General features: G+C 37.9%; 1 protein-coding gene across 1 annotated transcript in view; it reads right to left on the bottom strand.

The window, feature by feature from the left end:
• Positions 1-2,944: 2,944 nt before the first annotated feature.
• Positions 2,945-17,797, bottom strand: part of KLHDC10 (kelch domain containing 10) — a 56,686-nt gene continuing 41,833 nt past the window's right edge. The window contains exons 3-10 of the mRNA XM_068973167.1: positions 12,039-12,260; positions 10,523-10,677; positions 9,236-9,384; positions 7,557-7,641; positions 6,627-6,693; positions 5,952-5,999; positions 4,011-4,150; positions 2,945-3,394 (exon numbers count right to left, since the gene is read on the bottom strand). Of these exons, the coding sequence (XP_068829268.1) occupies positions 3,185-3,394; positions 4,011-4,150; positions 5,952-5,999; positions 6,627-6,693; positions 7,557-7,641; positions 9,236-9,384; positions 10,523-10,677; positions 12,039-12,260 (1,076 nt within the window). The 3' untranslated portion in view covers positions 2,945-3,184. The remainder of the gene's footprint in view (positions 3,395-4,010; positions 4,151-5,951; positions 6,000-6,626; positions 6,694-7,556; positions 7,642-9,235; positions 9,385-10,522; positions 10,678-12,038; positions 12,261-17,797) is intronic.

Below are 17,797 nucleotides of genomic sequence, written 5' to 3'. Positions count from 1 at the left end.
AAAAAGAAGATTCTGCCAGTAGAAAGGGTTTCAGTTTGGCTCCTGAAAAACAGTTAAAATTTCAATCTATTCTATATTGGTTTATAGATTTTCCAGAATATGGAAAATACTTTATTAAATGAAGAAAGTCATCATTTTCTTCATGTAATAAAGTATTACATTCACAGATAAATTAGTATATACATGGGAGAACTGATGGTATTAAATATTAGGTTTTAATTCTCCATTTAAAAAACTTATTACAGGTAGACTCCCTTGTTCCTGGGCAAGGAAATTTAAGAAGATATGCAAACATGAGATTGAGTACAAAGATGACTGGGGAAAAGTCTCAGTGCTAATAAGACCAAGAAACAATAAATCTCTAATAGTTGGAGTAAGGAGACACTGGACTTGAAATCCAGGTTTGCCAAGAGTTGGCCTAAGTCAGCCAATCACATCTCAAATTTCTGGTATAATTTTAACTCTAATGTAGTAAGCTGGCTTCCCCAAGACAGATACAAAAAAGTAGTCTACCTGCTTTACAGTCACACCCTATATATAATCTGTATATATCCATATGTGTTTCTATATATTGCACTTAAACTCATAGGACTGCAGTAAGATGGCTGGGAGTACCTCAAAGAGGCAGAGAAGCAGCAGGCATAAACTTTCCTAAATCAAGTAACAGTGTCAGGCATTCAGAGTGCTGGTTATGGATATACTAAATGCCTGGTGATCCCCTATATAAAACTCTAGTCATCTACATTTAAGTCATCATACACACAGTCTCATTTGGCATCCAGAACATGTGCACCTGTGTGGTCCTATAGCACTCAGAGCTGATCATACTACATCATTTTCACTAGTGTTATATTAAAAGAAGACACTTTAGACCAAGGGTATGTACTTTTATGAAAATGTCACACACAAGGTCTTGGCTGTCAGGCCCCCGAAGTCCACAACAAAGAAGACTGCCTTCAGAATGCTTTAAAAAGGAGGCTAGCAAGTGTGGATTGAACCAGTCTCTCTTTTAGCTCTCTGGTGTCGCAGAAGTAGAGACCTGCTTATATCCCAAGACTATGGAAGGATAAGCACAGAGGCTGAGCATTCAGTCTTTGGTCCCTATGAATCCATGACAAAGATCTTTCTGCCACCCTGAGTAGTGTGACTTATTTATGGATAGTCTCCCCCCAGCCAAATATCCAGAGACTAGACTGGAATCATGCAACAAAGCTTTGTTTTGAACTAACAGAGCTGCTCAGACTGACTTGGTCTGGAGAGAGCTCCTCACAGGAACAAGCCTACCAGTGGGTGGTAAGAGGTTAAAAGGCCAGACCGGTCATGGCAATGTGGGGGTGAGGCCTCCAGAGGAATCGCTCCTTTCCTCCTCTCCCCTACCCCTTCAACCCTGCAAAGGACCCAAACTCACAGATGAAAGATGATAAGGCCCTTCAGAACACAGGCTCCATGAACTCAATCCCACATGGTTGGGAGATTATAATAAGGCCTAGAAGTTAGGAGTCCAAGTCCAGAGGCCACATTTTTCTCTTTCCCAGAACCAAACAATAGATAGTAACTTTTCAGCTACAACTCAAAGGTGATTTTAAATCCACAGATGAGCCTAAGAGATTCCCTTCTGAGATGAAGGAAAAACAAGAATAATCTTAAAAGCTAAGTGAAAAAGAGGCACTTAAAGGAAAAATATGTCCCCAGTCTGTCTGAGTCTCCTGTTGTGATGTAACCAACGGGATGATCAGCACTGTGCCCGCCTGCACACCTTTAGCACCTTTCATACACATAAGGACCTCCAACTGCTCGTGTCTCAGTAGGTCACTGATGGCAAAGCAAGTGAAAATTTAAGTCATTTCTGTTTTAAAATTAAAATACAATATAAAACAAACCAGAACTAAAACTTCACACCAAAGAAGTGAATGATTCTCAGTTCCTTTTCTTCCGCATGCTAATTTTTAAAATGATACTTAGGTCTTCAGGAAGAATGACTTGTGGCTTTTCCCCAAGACCTTTTATCCAATTAATAGGCAATTACAGCACCATGCACATTAAAGCAGACAGAAAACGAGGCAAAAAGCTAAGAGAAAAATCAAGGGCCGATTGGTTTTCTAGAGATAGAACCCATTGCCTGAGAATATGGTAAGTGCATGGCCCAGAGTGAGAAAAGAAACATTCTAAAAGGAAATGGCCAGCATAACAGCCAAAGCTCACAGCCCAAGAGCAGAAGCCCTCCCTGCCCTGCTCTTTTCTGGCCTCTCATGAACTTTATATGTTTAGGGTCTGCAGTTCCCCATGATGGAGTCAAAAAGATATCTGAAACCATTAACAGGCAGAGGAGAATTTAAAAACTGCCCAGAATGAAGAACTTTGACCACAAGTTTCTTGATTTGAAATGTTCTCATGCCATAATTTCTAAGAGCAACAACAAACAGCACAACCACCACACGCGATGAAGTCTTTAGACAAGTCAACTCTAACCACTGCTGGCACCAGAAGGATGAGAAAAGAAATCACTGATTGAGAGTTGTTGAGCTGCTTAACTTTCCTCTAAAGCAAGTTAAAAGATGGGTTATGAGCTGCTTAACTATCCTCTAAAGTAAGTTAAAGGATATGTTTGGGTATCTAGGCTGCAAGATACCAACCACTGCTGCCATTAGATCCAGCTACTCAATTAGATGTACCTTTGAAAACAGCAGGTTAAACACTGAGCTTTCCCTATAATCTGCAGGATTCTCAAGGTTAGCCTTCTTGTTCTATCCCCAATGCTGCTTCTCATTGTTGCTGGATTTACTTTTTTTTATTTTTGTTTTTATTGACGATGTTGATTTAATTTATAGGGCAATGCCTGACATGGTCATATGCTGAGAGTTCCTTTAACATTTTTTTTATCTTATCTTGATTCATAACGTTATGAAGGTACTTTCAGACTCTCCCTCAACTTCCATCAGGGAAGAGGGAGTATGTGAGTATGCGTGTGTACTGGGGCAGAAGGGAGAAAAGCAAAGAAAAAAGCACAAGGGAAAGTGAGATTCCATAAACTTAAAACAATTTACAGAAAGGCATCTGATGTATTTTCTGAATAAGGCCTTGATCAGGGTAACCAATTCTCTCTGTAGCACATTCTACACTGCCCATAAATAAAGGAGTCTCTTTAAATTAACATTTCCAGTATCAATGAACAGTCCAGTAATCCTCATTTCAAGCGCTCGATGAGTCCCTGTGTGAGTCCAAGGTGCAGAAGCTGTGTTCGGGAGAGGTTTGCTAGGTTGGGGAAGGCCGCAAGCAGCTTCTCCCATGCCAGTTCCAGCAGGCTAGGAACCACCAGCCAGATCTTAAACAATGACCCAGTCCGTTTATTTTCGTGGATGTTCACCACTCCTCCATGAATGTACATGCAACCAGCCTATGAACAAATGGCAGTCAAAAGAGGATAAATGACAGATACTTAAGCTGAAAATTCGGCAAAAAAATTTCATAGCAGGCTGAGCTGAATGAAGTGAAATCAAAAATTTCTCACTGATACCAACACAGTGCAGAGATCAAGAAAGATTTATATAATGAATGAGTTACTAAGGGAAAAACTAGAGATTACTTTTACTTCAACAACTTTGACATCGTTAAACTAAGATTATATTAAGTACCCATCATGCCAAAGATAAAAATACAGAGATTAAAATAAAGCTCTTAGCATTCAAGAAGCTAGGAGAATCTTCAATAACACAGCATTTTGGGGGTAAAATTATTCTGCCCTCCCAGGAAACATCTTTGATACTACTGTCAGGGCCTGAATACCACATGCAGCATTTCTTTTACATTTTATGCAGCTCTTTTAAGCTTGTACACGATGGATTTTCTCCCTTTTTCTCAGAGGAAGAACTAGCTTTGGAAGAAAGGTTTTAAAAGCACATTCTTAATCCAAGCTTTGCTAATATCAGACATCTTTTTTTCTTGCTCTATCCCTAAAAGTATTTCCTTATCATCTGCAACTACATAAAGAAAATAAGAAAATGAAAACTTACTGGTGTAACAGCTGCACAGTGAAAATAAACTGGCTCCGGCATGGTAGCTGGGAGCTTAACCCATTGAAAAGTCTGCAGATTCAGCTTCCAGATATCTCCCAGGATCACTTCTCCATTATAGCCCCCACAAATAAACACATCTATCAGTGGAAGAGAAAACCAAAGTCAGGCAAAGGAAAAGAGCCACGGTGATAGCATGTCCTATCGTAGCTCTCATGGCTAGCTGACATGGGGCCAGTCCAGTTCCCATACCATAGGGGACTTCAGCTGGTGGGCTGCTCATTCTGCTGCCTTGTCCCTCACTAGAATCTGAACTCAGTGTTTGGATTTTTTCTAGGGCTAAGGATGCAAGCCTCTGAGGATGCTTCATGTCCAGGTTCTTAAATTCAAACACCTTCAGGTGCCAGGCATAGGAAGTGAATGAGCAAGAAGGTTCAGGGAAAATAGATAAGCCAGGTAACAAACAGGAGTGTACTTGCTCTAACGGGGAAGATGGTGATGCAGCTCCAGCTGATGGAGCTACACAGGACTTAAGGTCAGTCATGGCCAGACCTTCCAATTTTGTAAGAGAAGTTGGAAATTCAGATTTTTTTTGAAAAACGATACTTCTTGATTTTTAAGTATTGGCCATTAATTCAAAAACTGTAATATACACATGAGCCAAACAAAACACAATTGCAGGCTACCAGTTTGCAAACCCTTCTTTTAAATAATGTCCCTAAAAGGACGGACATTTATCTGCCCATAGAGACAAACATTCTCTATGTAGACAACTAGCCTGCAATGTTCAGTTTGGGGCACAGAGGTTTTTCCAAGCTTTCTTCAGCCCAAAGAGAACAGTCTGAAGCCCATGTTGATCTGTGCTAGTTATTAACGTCAGGAAAAAAACCTTCCCAAAATCAAAAATTTTTTTTTTTAATCGCTGTTTATTTTTCTGTTTGTTTTTGTAAAATCAGTTATAACCAAGTATACAACATGTAACAAAGGCTACGTGAAACTTCAAACTAAATGCTCAGAACTATAGCTGAGTTCAGCTTCTATGGTGCCTGGATTCAAAGAACCAAATGAACCCTTGTCTTAACTCAGGTCTAGATCAAGTTTAAGCCAATACCTAATTAAACTATAAAATACACTAGAAACATTTTTGGCTAGGATTCAAAAAAAAGTATGGTTCCATTTTTAGAGAGGCAAAGCTGAACAATGCCACTATCTATAAATCTTGCCCAAAGAGCAAAAGCATAATAAAAAGCACCTCTGTACTAGAGATGGCAGCATAATCCTAGTAAAATCTGAACTAAGTTGCTAAAAGGATATAGGCTATCAAACTCGTTTATACACACCTTCTTCCTCTCCAAAACTTTAAGGCAGTATAACCAACTATAAAATAAACTGTAAATTAAAAGACAGGAAGGTTGTCCAAAGAGGAGTCATTTATCACACTTAGATAAAGTAGCTGCAGCTGCTTTCTGAAGCCATACAATGCCTGTGTTGTAATATGGCCAAAGAATGAGCTAAGAGTTCTATTTGGCATCAGACAGAGAACAGAATAAACTTTAAGAAATAACACTCTGAAGGAGTTATTACAATGTTAATACAATGTCTACCAAGGTCTCTATTGTATGTCAGGATTATTAGTGTTACTCATAATAACCACAGACATCTGTTAAGGTACAGTGCTGAAAGATTAGGTGGTATAGAAAAGCTTACTTATCGCTTATTTTGGAGTTCTCTGATAAGAAGGAACCTAAGCACATTAGTTTACTTTATGAAAATTCCTAAGAGAAGCATAACTTTATGAATTTCCCTTTAAGTATAAACTACAAGAAATAGACTCTCCCCAAAGGTATGCTATGACTCTTTTAGGGTTATCATTAAGAAATAAGATATTCTCAGAATATACAATTACAAAAATGGAACCAGCATGCTATTTGAAATCCTTACCATTTTTTATTTGAACACAACTGTGACATCTCCGGGCTGCAGGAAAACCTGCCAAACACATAAACATGGAAATTCCATTATTCATAAGATACAGCAAAAGACAAACTATGAATAAGTTATTTAAAACAATCCCTTTGTTGCATTAAGCAAACACTGACTAGTCTTTCCAACCCTCCCTTATTTCACACTCAAATAAAGCCATCAGAAGTTCCATCATAATGATATAATGTTAAGACATCAGCAAAATAAAGTGAGGTGGCAGTGGGCAACGGTTACTAGTGGGTCTCAAGCCCTTTTACCCAAAAAGAGACAGGTACATCTTGATTTAAGTGCCTACTTCTTATCCTACCCAGATTTCCCTCTGCCACAGAATTCAGCAATCCCCATTAAAAGTCTTTGCTCAGCTGCTGAGGAAGAATAATTGGGCTAAGGAATACAAGTAATTTCTTTCTTTCTTTTTCTTAGTTCCCCAACCAGGGATCAAACTCATGTCCCCTGCAGTGAAAACACGAGTCTTAACCACTGAACTGCCAGGGAAGTCCCATAAGTAATCTCTAATACCAGTTCAACAGATATTTTTCTTGTCATATAATGCAATAAAATCACTATTTCACTTTCAGAACCAACTGTAAAGTACATTTATTAAAGATAAATGAATCAATATTTTAAATTTACCTATTTTTTCATGGGGTTTTGTTGCAATTTCCTCCCATGCATTCGTTTCAAGGTTGTATGCATGAATCTTGGAGACAGAAAATAAGAAGACACACAAATAACTTTAGCCCGAAAACTGGATTTTTCACAACAGCCTGTACAAACATATTCCTGGTTGAAAATGCTGCTTCTCCTTTGCTATTCTCTGATCTCTCCTAATTCTAATATAAAGCAAAACATTAGGTGAAGCAGTTGAAAGTTAAGCACACACATAATTTTATTATTTTTAAGTCATAGAAAAAAATGAGGAAGAAAGTTGGAATTCCGCTGCTTCCACATTTTCTGTGATAAACATATATCATTTTTATAACAGGAAAAAGCAACTGTTTGTAAATAAATATGAGAACACAGTTTTGACAAAACTTGGAAAGGACCATTAAGATTCCAAAGCAGACCAGGAGCTCTGAGGCCTATAGACTTCCTCTGGGACATGTGGATTTAGAAATGCCACAGGGATGGATGAACAGAAGCCCTTCAGAGCTCAGCTTTCTAAGGTTAGTGATGTGTCATCCTAAACATGCCTGTTCTTTTTAGATACACAGTACTGACAATGAGAGCAATGTGACATTCTGAGAATCCTGGTTCCAATTCTAATTAGTTGCTCCATTTGAGCTACTGTATCTTTCTTTTAGTATCTTTTCTCATCTAGCGCAAAGGGATAATTCTAATAAAGGATTTTCAGTGTGTGGTTACACAACTGTCAATGGGAAAGCATATTAGGGGCACAGAGTTCAACCTTATATTATAAAGAGCATCCAACACAAATAGGTCTTCATAAACAACCTGCTTGAAAATTAAAATGTCTACCATAACAGGACTGTTACTTATTATGCTCAGTATAACAATGCCTTTCCTCTGGCCCTCTTCCTCTCTCTCTCCTTTTTAATGTACCTTGTTTAAGGAATAAGCTGTCCAAGAAGTACCACCTCCCAAGATGTAAATCCTCTGCCCATCATGTGCAATTTCATGTCTGTACCTGAAAATATACAATAAATACATTTATAATTAAGGGGGAAATGACCTACATAAGAGTTGGCTGCAAGACTTTTACTGCATCATTATTTATAATAATAAATTACTGTAAATGACTCAAGTGTCTAATAATAATGAATTGGTTAAATAAATTATACAATATAAAAAATGGATTAGTATGCAACCAATAAGAATGTAGACACAGAGAATGTTAATATACTGACAACTTCTTTTCATGTCATTGACTGAAAAAAATCAGTTAGATAAGAGCAGATAGGTTATAAGCCTACTAAAAATTTACAGATATACAAATAATGCTCAGAAAAATGACTATAAGGATACATGTAAAATGTTAACCCTAGTTATCCCTGAGTTTAGATTTTATTTTTTTATTTTCTTCATTTTGCTTATTTGTATCTTCTAGATTTTCTATAATCTTTGTGTGGTAACTCTATAAGGGGGGAAAATATTACGGAGTTTTAAAAAGTGATCTGCCTACATTTAATCAGAAAGTCTAGACTATGGGTTTTCAAATTAAGTTGCTTATTTAACAGATACACAGATTATCAGGAAAAATCATGCTACATAAAGCTGTGAATATAATATGAAACATCTACCAGAACTTTTATCCAAATAGTTTAGCTAAAAGCTGAAACAATTTATAATATATCCATAAAATTACTCAAAGAAGGCAACTATGTGAAAATACTTTGAAAACTTAATCTAGTTTCTCCTTTCCTGAAGGCCTTGGTGCTGATAAAATATATTACATCAAAATTATTCCCTGTACCAAGCCACCTCCCACGTCCTCCTGTGGTAGTTCTGCAATGATCAGAGCACTAAGATACTACAACAGAGATAAATCTTCCTTAGCACCCATATGCCATTTTTAAAAAGCCAACAAATAGTCTAACAGTAAATAAAAAATTGTTTACTGTCTTTGCTTTTAAACTAGAGAGGGAAAAAGAAAACCACCTCTTTAAGTTTTCTGGTGAGTTTATTTCTAAGAACAGGCAATTGCTGTTAGGAAAGAAAAATGAAAGTTTATTTAGGACTGCTACTAAAAGGTAACTAAAGAGAATCATGTGATGTCTGAGTGTTTAATAGAGCACTTAAAATACACAATCTTCCCTCCCTTTCTTCCATCCATCCAACCACCCATTCAATCAACATTCACTGAGTACCACATGAGCAAGGCACTGTGTCCTTCCTGGGGATAGGTTATTAAGCAAGGGAGCCAAAGAATCCTAATATGCAAGTTAAGAAGGCAAATCAAAAAGTAACTAGAAAGTAACTGTTGTGCTGATAATATGAAGTTTAGTTACAATTGTTACCACTGGTTTTTTTTTTAAAGGGCTACTACTTTCTTAATGCAGGAAAACTGAAGCATAAAAGGAAATAATGTGAAAAAAATGCTATAGTTCAGAGGGAAACATCATTTCCTCACCAGAAAACCCTTCTTTAATGTTGAACAGGGATCTAATAGCCAGTCAGCTATTTCAACCAGGGCAAAGGGCTTCTTCAAACCATACTGCCAATATTCTAAAAAAAAGTAAAATCTTTGCAAGAAAGAATATGCTTTAATTCTAGAATCTCACCTCTCTTCTGGTAGATCACAGGATAGGTTGTTTGGTTTCAATTGTGTCCACTCTCTGGTATTGAGATCTAATTTGTGCAGGTCTGTGCTGTAAATATAGCCAGTTGTCCCTCCAAATACATAAAGGGAGCCATTGATGATAGCCATAGCCTGGATAATGAGGAGATGTGCACAAGACTGTCTCGTTAACACATGATTAAAGAATGGAAACTTATTAGATACCCCCAAATCAAGTTTTATGAAGTTTTCTTGTACTTTTTAATCTTCTAAAAATCAGACCCTTAAAGGATTAAAGATTTTAGAGAACACAGAGATTGTTTTTAGAAAAATAACTTTTGCTCAACTGGAAAGCAAGTTCTGTCTAGATGGGCAAAGGGCTCCTTAAGGGTCTTAGCTAACCAAAGAATTTACAGATCATGGACATGAGCATTCCCACTGAAAGCTGCTTCACTTTTTAAGCAGTCTAGAGAAAAATGTCTTTAAGAAGAAGGAGCAGATATGAAAATAAGACCCCAGGATCCCTAAAGTAAGAAAGTTCTCAAAACTTCACATGTTCCACCAGACTCTTCTCAACGTAAGTTTGGCTTTTGCTATAGTCATTTCTTAGCGTTTAAACCTGTGGTGGGATACAGTCATCCAGTATGTGCTTCTACACACAGTCCAGAAGCTACGTATCAATATCAATGCCAGCTAGTTGAGAAAGAAGCCATTGCTTTGGCTGTTTTACGCTTAGCCCATTATTCTCAAAGGGTCTCTGATGTATGATGAGTTGCTTCCTACCTTTTTGTATATAACTTTTCAAACCTAAGGTCTGAAGTACTAGAACCTAACTGGAAGCTAATTTCTGTGTAATATGTGTTTTAGCCAAGATCTGTATAAAAGTCTCTTAACCAAGTGCAGGGATCATCTACTCTAAACTTAGGTTAGAAAGCTCTTCAAAGCATCAAATCACTGTAAAGACGATAGGACTTGGACTATATATATAGCCCCATCTCTCACTGAGGGTAAGTGAGGTCCTGACATTTAGGAAACTTCCATATAGGTCTAGATCATTGATCCTAAAAGTTGGAGTAGGGAAAAAAAAAAGAAAAAAGAGGGGGGAAAAGAACGGAAAGAAGAAGGCAAGCAACCAGATTTAAAACTTCACACTGGAACTGAAAAATCGAATAGTAACAATGGATTTATTTTCCGTTTAAAAAGTTGGTGGTAATATGAATATTCTGACGTTGTTCCTGGAACTAAAGAACCTGAACAAACTCATCCACCACGACTGGCCATAGATTGGTACCTGTCCATATATACGACTGGGTTTCTTCCCCCGACAGCTGAGCAAAGCCCATCTCTTATATTTCACGTTGCAGACGTGGACGTCATTGCCATTGCTCTCACCAAATGGGATGCCAGTACCTCCAAACACTAACAGGTTGTTTCCATGCAGCACAACTGGGAAAGAAGAAGCATGAATTTCATTTCCGTACTGGCTACTTGCACGGTACTCCCACATTAACCCAGGATAGCGGAAAAACTAAAAAATGTCTGCTTTAATGCTTTCAGAAAATAGCTCAAATCACTGACATATAACTACTGTAAGTTCTACAGAAAAAGATCTAATTCACACTACATCACATGGCTCACTCTTTGATACGTGACATGTATTCAATGCACAGTTGTGGAATTCATGAAACATTGTATATAACAATACAGAATGATATGAACTACAATCCACCACTGCTGCTTAACACAGTTCAAGTACACAGTAGAGCAGAAGAAAATGAAGGCTCATCTTTGCCTTAGCAAAGACCCAGTGGGACTCAGGATGAAGGGATAAAAGGATCATTCTGTTTTTTTTCCAGGGGAATGATCTCTACATGTTAAATTATAGTTTCTGTCATCTTAATCCTACACCTGATAAAAAGAACATGAATATCCTGCTGGCAACTTTCTGTTCCTGTCATCAAATACACTTGTATATTCTTTCTCTTATGGCAAATATTCTGAAAATACAGCTACTGTATCATTTCAATGATTTTTTTTTTTTAAACCAGTTCTTCAATTGATAGTGTTAGAGTCAACAGCAGGAGCTCTAGAGACAGTGAAAGCTGGGTTTTAAGTCTCATGTGACCTCAGGAAAGTTATTTAATCTTTTTAAATTAATCTTTCCAACAACCCTATGAGGTAGGAACTATTATTCTCTTCTTCATTTTTATAGATGATGAAATAGAAAGTGGTGAAAGGTTTAAATAACTTGTGGAAGGTTTTCTAAAAAGAACCTTGCCAAGCTAGGGTTCAATCCCAGGCAGTCTGGCTCCAGACCCTACACTCACAGCCACTGTCCTCAGGGCCTCTCTAAAGCCTCAATCTTCCCATCTGTACAATGGCAAGAATTCCAGTGTTGGCACCATAAAGATGCTGTGAGGATTAAACAGATACCATGTGTGAAGCACTTTGCTCAACAGCTGTAAACCCCATCTTCTACTACATTTTGCCAAGCTTATATATGATACTTTATGTTGTACCCTCTGAGATATTAATCCCATTTTATGGGTAAGGAACTAGAAGCGAAAGATCATTAGGCAAGTATGTGACATACAGCTAAATTCAAACTCAGGATGATCCAACTCACAATTGATTCTGAATACAATGCTATAGTATTACCATAGTGAGTCTACCCATTAACAGGGCTTAATCATATTACTATTATGATTTAGTATTCTTAAAAATCATTAACGAGAAAAACACCTATCATTGAACCAGACCTCTCGGATATTTCATAAAGCCCAAAGTTCAGAACTGCTTGCACTCACGTGACATAGATGCCAATTCTCGGGGCATGTAGCCATCTGTGCCCATCTGGTGCCATACTCCTGTAGCAAAATGATACCTCCAAAGCTCCCTGAAGAGAGGATAGTCTTCATTATCTGGCCCTCCTGATTCGTCATAATCTGGGTTATAACCTCCAAACACATACAGATTGGTATTATCTGCCACACAACGATGTCCACTTCGTGCTGGTGGAGGTCTGTGGCCTAGGAGAGAAGAAGACAGTTTTCCACAGGTGGCCCAGCAGATTAAAAGCACACACAAAATTTGGTAACAAGCATTTTATCTTTAAAAGGTAATCAGGGAAAATTTATGATGTGGATGCACTTTTTTTAAACTAGGTTATTTTTTATGTTCACACATACTACTTAGGATTTTAAGGAGCTAGTCTCCATTTCTATTTCATAGAACTATTTTCAAATTTTGATAACTGTAAAAGGATTTTTCCCACGGGAGGCAAAACAGCATCATAAACTTGAGAAAATGGCTGGTAACGGAATTTTTCAAGAAAAGGAGGAGGAAGGGTTTAAAAATACAAAAGCTAAAAGGACGAATTTTCTATTTTCTTAGAGGAGGAAAAACATAGGCCAACTAAATTAAACTGAAAGTATTAGAGAACTACATAAATATAATCACAAATGTGAATGAGTCATGTATAAATAAAAATACACATACATAAAACCTGTGATTTTTCTACAATATATAATTATACACTTAAAAAGAAAACTGGCTTTCAAAGAGTTATAGCAAAGTTTAGAATTTAAACACCACTCCAGATATTATGGTAGTTAACAAAGAATATCCCTGTACTTATCTTAAAGAGCATCTTTCATCCTATTAAGAACTTTATTAAGAAAAGCTATTTCAGGGAATTCCCTGGTGGTCCAGTGGTTTGGATTCAGTACTTTCACTGCCGGGGCCCCAGGTTCCATCCCTAACTGGGAAACTAAGATCCCACAAACCATGCAAAAAAAAAAAAAAGCTGTTTCTACAATCTGTATTTGCAAGCTCTCTGAAGTTTAAATTGTCAACTAGTTCACTAGAAGTTACTTCGATTATTTCAGAGTAAAAAAACCCCCAAATTTATATTATTTCTTCTATCCTTACAATTTTTGTACCAGTCTACACAAATCCTTACATAGCTATAGAACCAAAGATGATTAAATATACACTGGAGTAAGGTACTAGGTTGTCTGTTATCCTAAAGACTTATCTACTTTCATATATTACGAATGGATACTAGTATAACATTAGTATTTATGACAATGCTAGACACATAATAAACACTGTTATATAAACATTACCAGCCTAGTACAGGCCTCACATTTTTTTTTTAAATCAAAATCCTACTTCCTATGGTATGCTTTGAAACAAGAACTGAAATGAAACTGCACAGATCTAGAAAAACTAAAAGCCAAATGAACAAACCACGCCATCGAATCACTCAAGTCCAACCAATAGGTCCTGAGAAGTTCTCAAACAGCAATTCAGAGCCTTCCATGCTCCTTCACACTCCTGCCTATTTAAGTCTGCTCTCTGCTTGGAAAGCCGAGTCCTTCCTTTAGCCCTTGACCTGGTCTACCTAGCCTTCAACGTCTGGTGTGGCAAGACCTCAGGGCTCAGTCCATACAGCTCTCTCATCAATAAAACTCTATGGCCCTGGGAGTTCCCTGGTGGCCTAGTGGTTAAGATCCTGGGCTTTCACTGCCATGGCCCAGGTTCAATCCCTGGTCAGGAAACTGAGATACTGCAAGCTGTGTGGCACGGTCAAAAAAAGAAAACTTGTGGCCCTTACTGTTCAGTACCACACCACTCAAATATCAGGATAGACGTGGACAATTAATAAGATGATTACACCATAACTAGGTAAGTACATAATAAATATAATATTACACAAACTATAATCAGTTTGGAGTTTACTCATGAGCTATGATTTATCTCAAGAGCTAAATTTCTATTTCTAAAAATCTTGAAGCAGAAAATGTGGTGTGGAAGGAAGAGCAATAACTTCTATAAATATCTAGATTTGAATCCAGGTTCTAACTACTTCCTTGAGCAAGTCACTGACCCTCACTGAGTCTCAGCCTGCTTTTGTATGAAGGAATATTATTTCCGTACTTCACAGATTATACTTGCTATTTTCTTAAACTATGTTTATTGGTTAATATATGTATCTTCCAAGGAGGCAATCTTTTGCCTGGAAAATCCCATGGATGGAGGAGCCTGGTAGGCTGCAGTCCATGGGGTCGCTAAGAGTCAGATATGACTGAGCGGCTTCACTTTCACTTTTCACTTTCATGCATTGGAGCGGGAAATGGCAACCCACTCCAGAGGAATGGCAACCCACTCCAGAGTTCTTGCCTGAAGAATCCCAGGGACAGGGGAGCCTGTTGGGCTTCTGTCTATGGGGTCGAACAGAGTCAGACACGACTGAAGTGACTTAGCAGCAGCAGCAGCAGCAGCAGGAGGAGGCAATAAACTATTTGAGGGAAACAGAACATATTTGTATTTACCTTTCTATTACCAGGCCTAAGGAACACAGGAACTACTGAACAAATTTACAAATTTTAATTTTTCTCTATTCATTTCATTAATATTTATTTTTCTTTTCCAAATAAAGGGCAAAAATCACATATAGCAATTATTTCTGTATCACCACAACATCTAAAACAGAGATGTATAACAGACACTGGAAGTCTCATTGATATTAACTTCAGGTCAAAGTTAACAGTAACAGGGATGATCAGAACAGCGTACAGCTCTCAGAGGACTTTGATACTTTACTTAGAATGAGATACAATTTAGGGGAGAGGGATTGGATTATGCAATGGTCTTCTTAAAACATAAATGCTTATAAGAATTAGCAAGACAAATTTAATGAAAAAAAACTCAACAGAGTTGCTATGGTCAACAGATAGGAACTCTAAGATTCTCTATAGTATCATTTGCTTGATTACCTGGAACCAACAGAAATTTTTGAAACTGCTTTTGAGCAGATATGAAAAGACATATAGTATATTCCAGGATTTTCTCTAATGCACAGCAGAGAAGTCATTCCATTTTATGTTTACTGCCAATTATTTTTGAGACAAATATAACTTATATGATTAAACGTTGAGAAGTCAATGAAAAGATGACCTTATATTTTTCCATTTATTCATTGAGCCAAAAATATTATTGGGCGCCTGCTATATGGCAGGTACTGCGCTAGGTGCTAAGGATACAATGGTAAGATCATTCCTCTTTCTGTCCTCTGGGCTCAGAGTTAGCCCTGTGCTGTCCAACACGGTGCCCACTAGCCACATACGACTGCCAAGCATCTGAAATGAGGCTAGTCCAGACTGAGTTATGTTTTAACTGTAAAATACTCCCTGGATTTAACAGACTTAGCATCCAAAAATGAATGTAAACTTACTAATTTTTATATCTGAATATAGGTTGTGATATTTTTGATCTCCTGATCAAATAAAAATTAAGATTAATGTCACCTGTTTTTTACTTTTTTCATAAGGCTACTAGAAAATTTAAAATTTTGTGGCTCACATAATATTTATACCAAAAGCACTGGTCTAGTTCAATTGCTGGCTTCTGTAAATAATGCCATTATCTATGCAAATTAAGCTGCTGAGTTAGGAGCATCTGATCAATGTTTGATAAACATTAAACATCCCGTCAAGAAGTCCTAGGGCTGCGAGTGAAGAGCTAACTATTCTTTCTCTCTAGTCAGTAACTAAAGATTTCTTTGGGTCTGGGGTCAAAGGAACTATACACAAAGTTGTCACAGATGCAACAGGGTTACAACTGAGCTATATTGCTTTTCAAGAAGACTGAAACAATGTATACACCCAGCAATAGTGTATAGAAGTGCCTATTTCTTCATGCCCTCTTCAACCTTTTTAGTTTGTGCCAATCTGATGGGTGAAAGTGAAGTCGCCCAGTCGGTTCCGACTCTTTGAGACCCCATGGACTGCAGCCTCCCAGGCTCCTCCATCCATGGGATTTTCCAGGCAAGAGTACTGGAGTGGGGTGCCATTTCCTTCTCCAGGGGATCCTCCCGACTCAGGGATTGAACCCGTGTCTCCCGCATTGCGGGCAGACACTTTACCCTCTAAGCCACCAGGGAAGCCCAATCTGATGGGTATCAGACCAATTTGCATTTCCCTGATTATCAGCCCATTTGTACTTCTCCTTTGGGGAACTGCCTGATCATATATCCTTTGTCCACTTTCTTATCTACTGTATTGTCTTCTCACAGATTTGCAGAAATTATTTATTCTATTTCCTTCTTTCAGCCTACTCTGGTCTTTTGTTTATGGTATTTTTTAACATATGGAAGTTTTTGTACAATTGAATCTCTCAATCTTTTAAGGCTCCTCCTTTGCAACAACAGCAACAAAAGGCTCATTTGCTTTACATCTTACATTATAAGATTCCTCATGCCCTTGTGCTCCTGTCGAGTCACATCTGACTGTTTACGATCCCATGGACTGTAGCCCACCAGGCTCCTCTGTCCGTGGAATTTTCCAGGCAAGAATACTGGAGTGGGTTGCCATTTCCTACTCCAGGGATCTTCTTGAGCCAGGGATTAAACCTGCATCTCTTGCACTGGCAGGCAGGATTCTTTTACTACTGTGCTACCTGGAAAGCGTAATTTAAGATTACTATTTTCATTTCTAATAATTTTTTACTTTTGGTTTTTCATATTCAGAACCTGAATACATTCAAAACATATTTTTGTATATTTTATGAGGTAGGGCACTAATATTTCTCACAAAATGGATAGGCTGTTGTCCCTGAACCCTTTATGGAAAGCTATCCCTCCAACACTGAACTGAAAAGCTGTCTTTGAAGCTAGAGTAGTGTGTGCATGCCAAGTCACTTCAGTCATGTCCAACTGTACCATTACCCTTAATCTTTATTGAATACTACACTGACAAGTTCTAGAGTAGAATTAGGAAAATCTCAATATCCAGGTCTAATCACCATGGACACAAAATCTATTGCTCTTTAAGAATGCATACAATCAACATAAAGACTCCACACACTCTTAAATGCAAAAACTTGTAAACAGAATATAATATTTTAGCTTAATAAGCCTATCACTTACAAGATGAAGCCACCTCTTGATGTGCTATGAAACATTTGTGGTAAGGTCATTGAAAAAAAAAATTAAGACCTTTACTTCTAAAAGCATTAACTAGTTATAAATATATAGCTTAAAGGATGAATTCAGTTTAACTGGTTGCAGTTGTGTTCAGTCATGTCCAACTCTTCGCAACATCATGGACTGCAGCACACCAGGCTTCCCTGTCCTTCACCATCTCCCAGAGCTTGCTCAAACTCAAGTCCATTGAGTCCGTGATGACATCCAACCAATTTAACTAGCTACTTCTTTCCAAATATAAAGCCTACCATTACCTTTACCTGAGAAGACAGGTCTTCTGTTGTACACTTGGAAGCCTGGACTGTGCCAGCTGGCTCCCACCCCTGACTGGTAGGCAGGCCTTTTTACTACTCCCAGAGTCCAAGCTGCTCAGGCAAAGGCCATCCATTAACAGCAGCACACAGTATTCTTGGTTATGTAAGTGTCTCGTACTGCAGGGCTTCCATACCCTGTGTAAGACTTATATAAGATCTGGCCTCTAAGAGCAGAGTAATCTTAAGTCTAAATTGGCAGCAATAAAAAACCTGGTCTGATAGACACTGGTGCTGCCATGAGTTCGTTTCAAGTGCTGAGCAAAGC

The sequence above is a fragment of the Capricornis sumatraensis genome, chromosome 5 (assembly GCF_032405125.1).
Source record: "Capricornis sumatraensis isolate serow.1 chromosome 5, serow.2, whole genome shotgun sequence".
Classification (NCBI taxonomy): domain Eukaryota; kingdom Metazoa; phylum Chordata; class Mammalia; order Artiodactyla; family Bovidae; genus Capricornis; species Capricornis sumatraensis.
The sequence above is the reverse complement of the archived record's forward strand: the minus strand, read 5'-3'. Positions and strand labels throughout refer to the sequence as shown.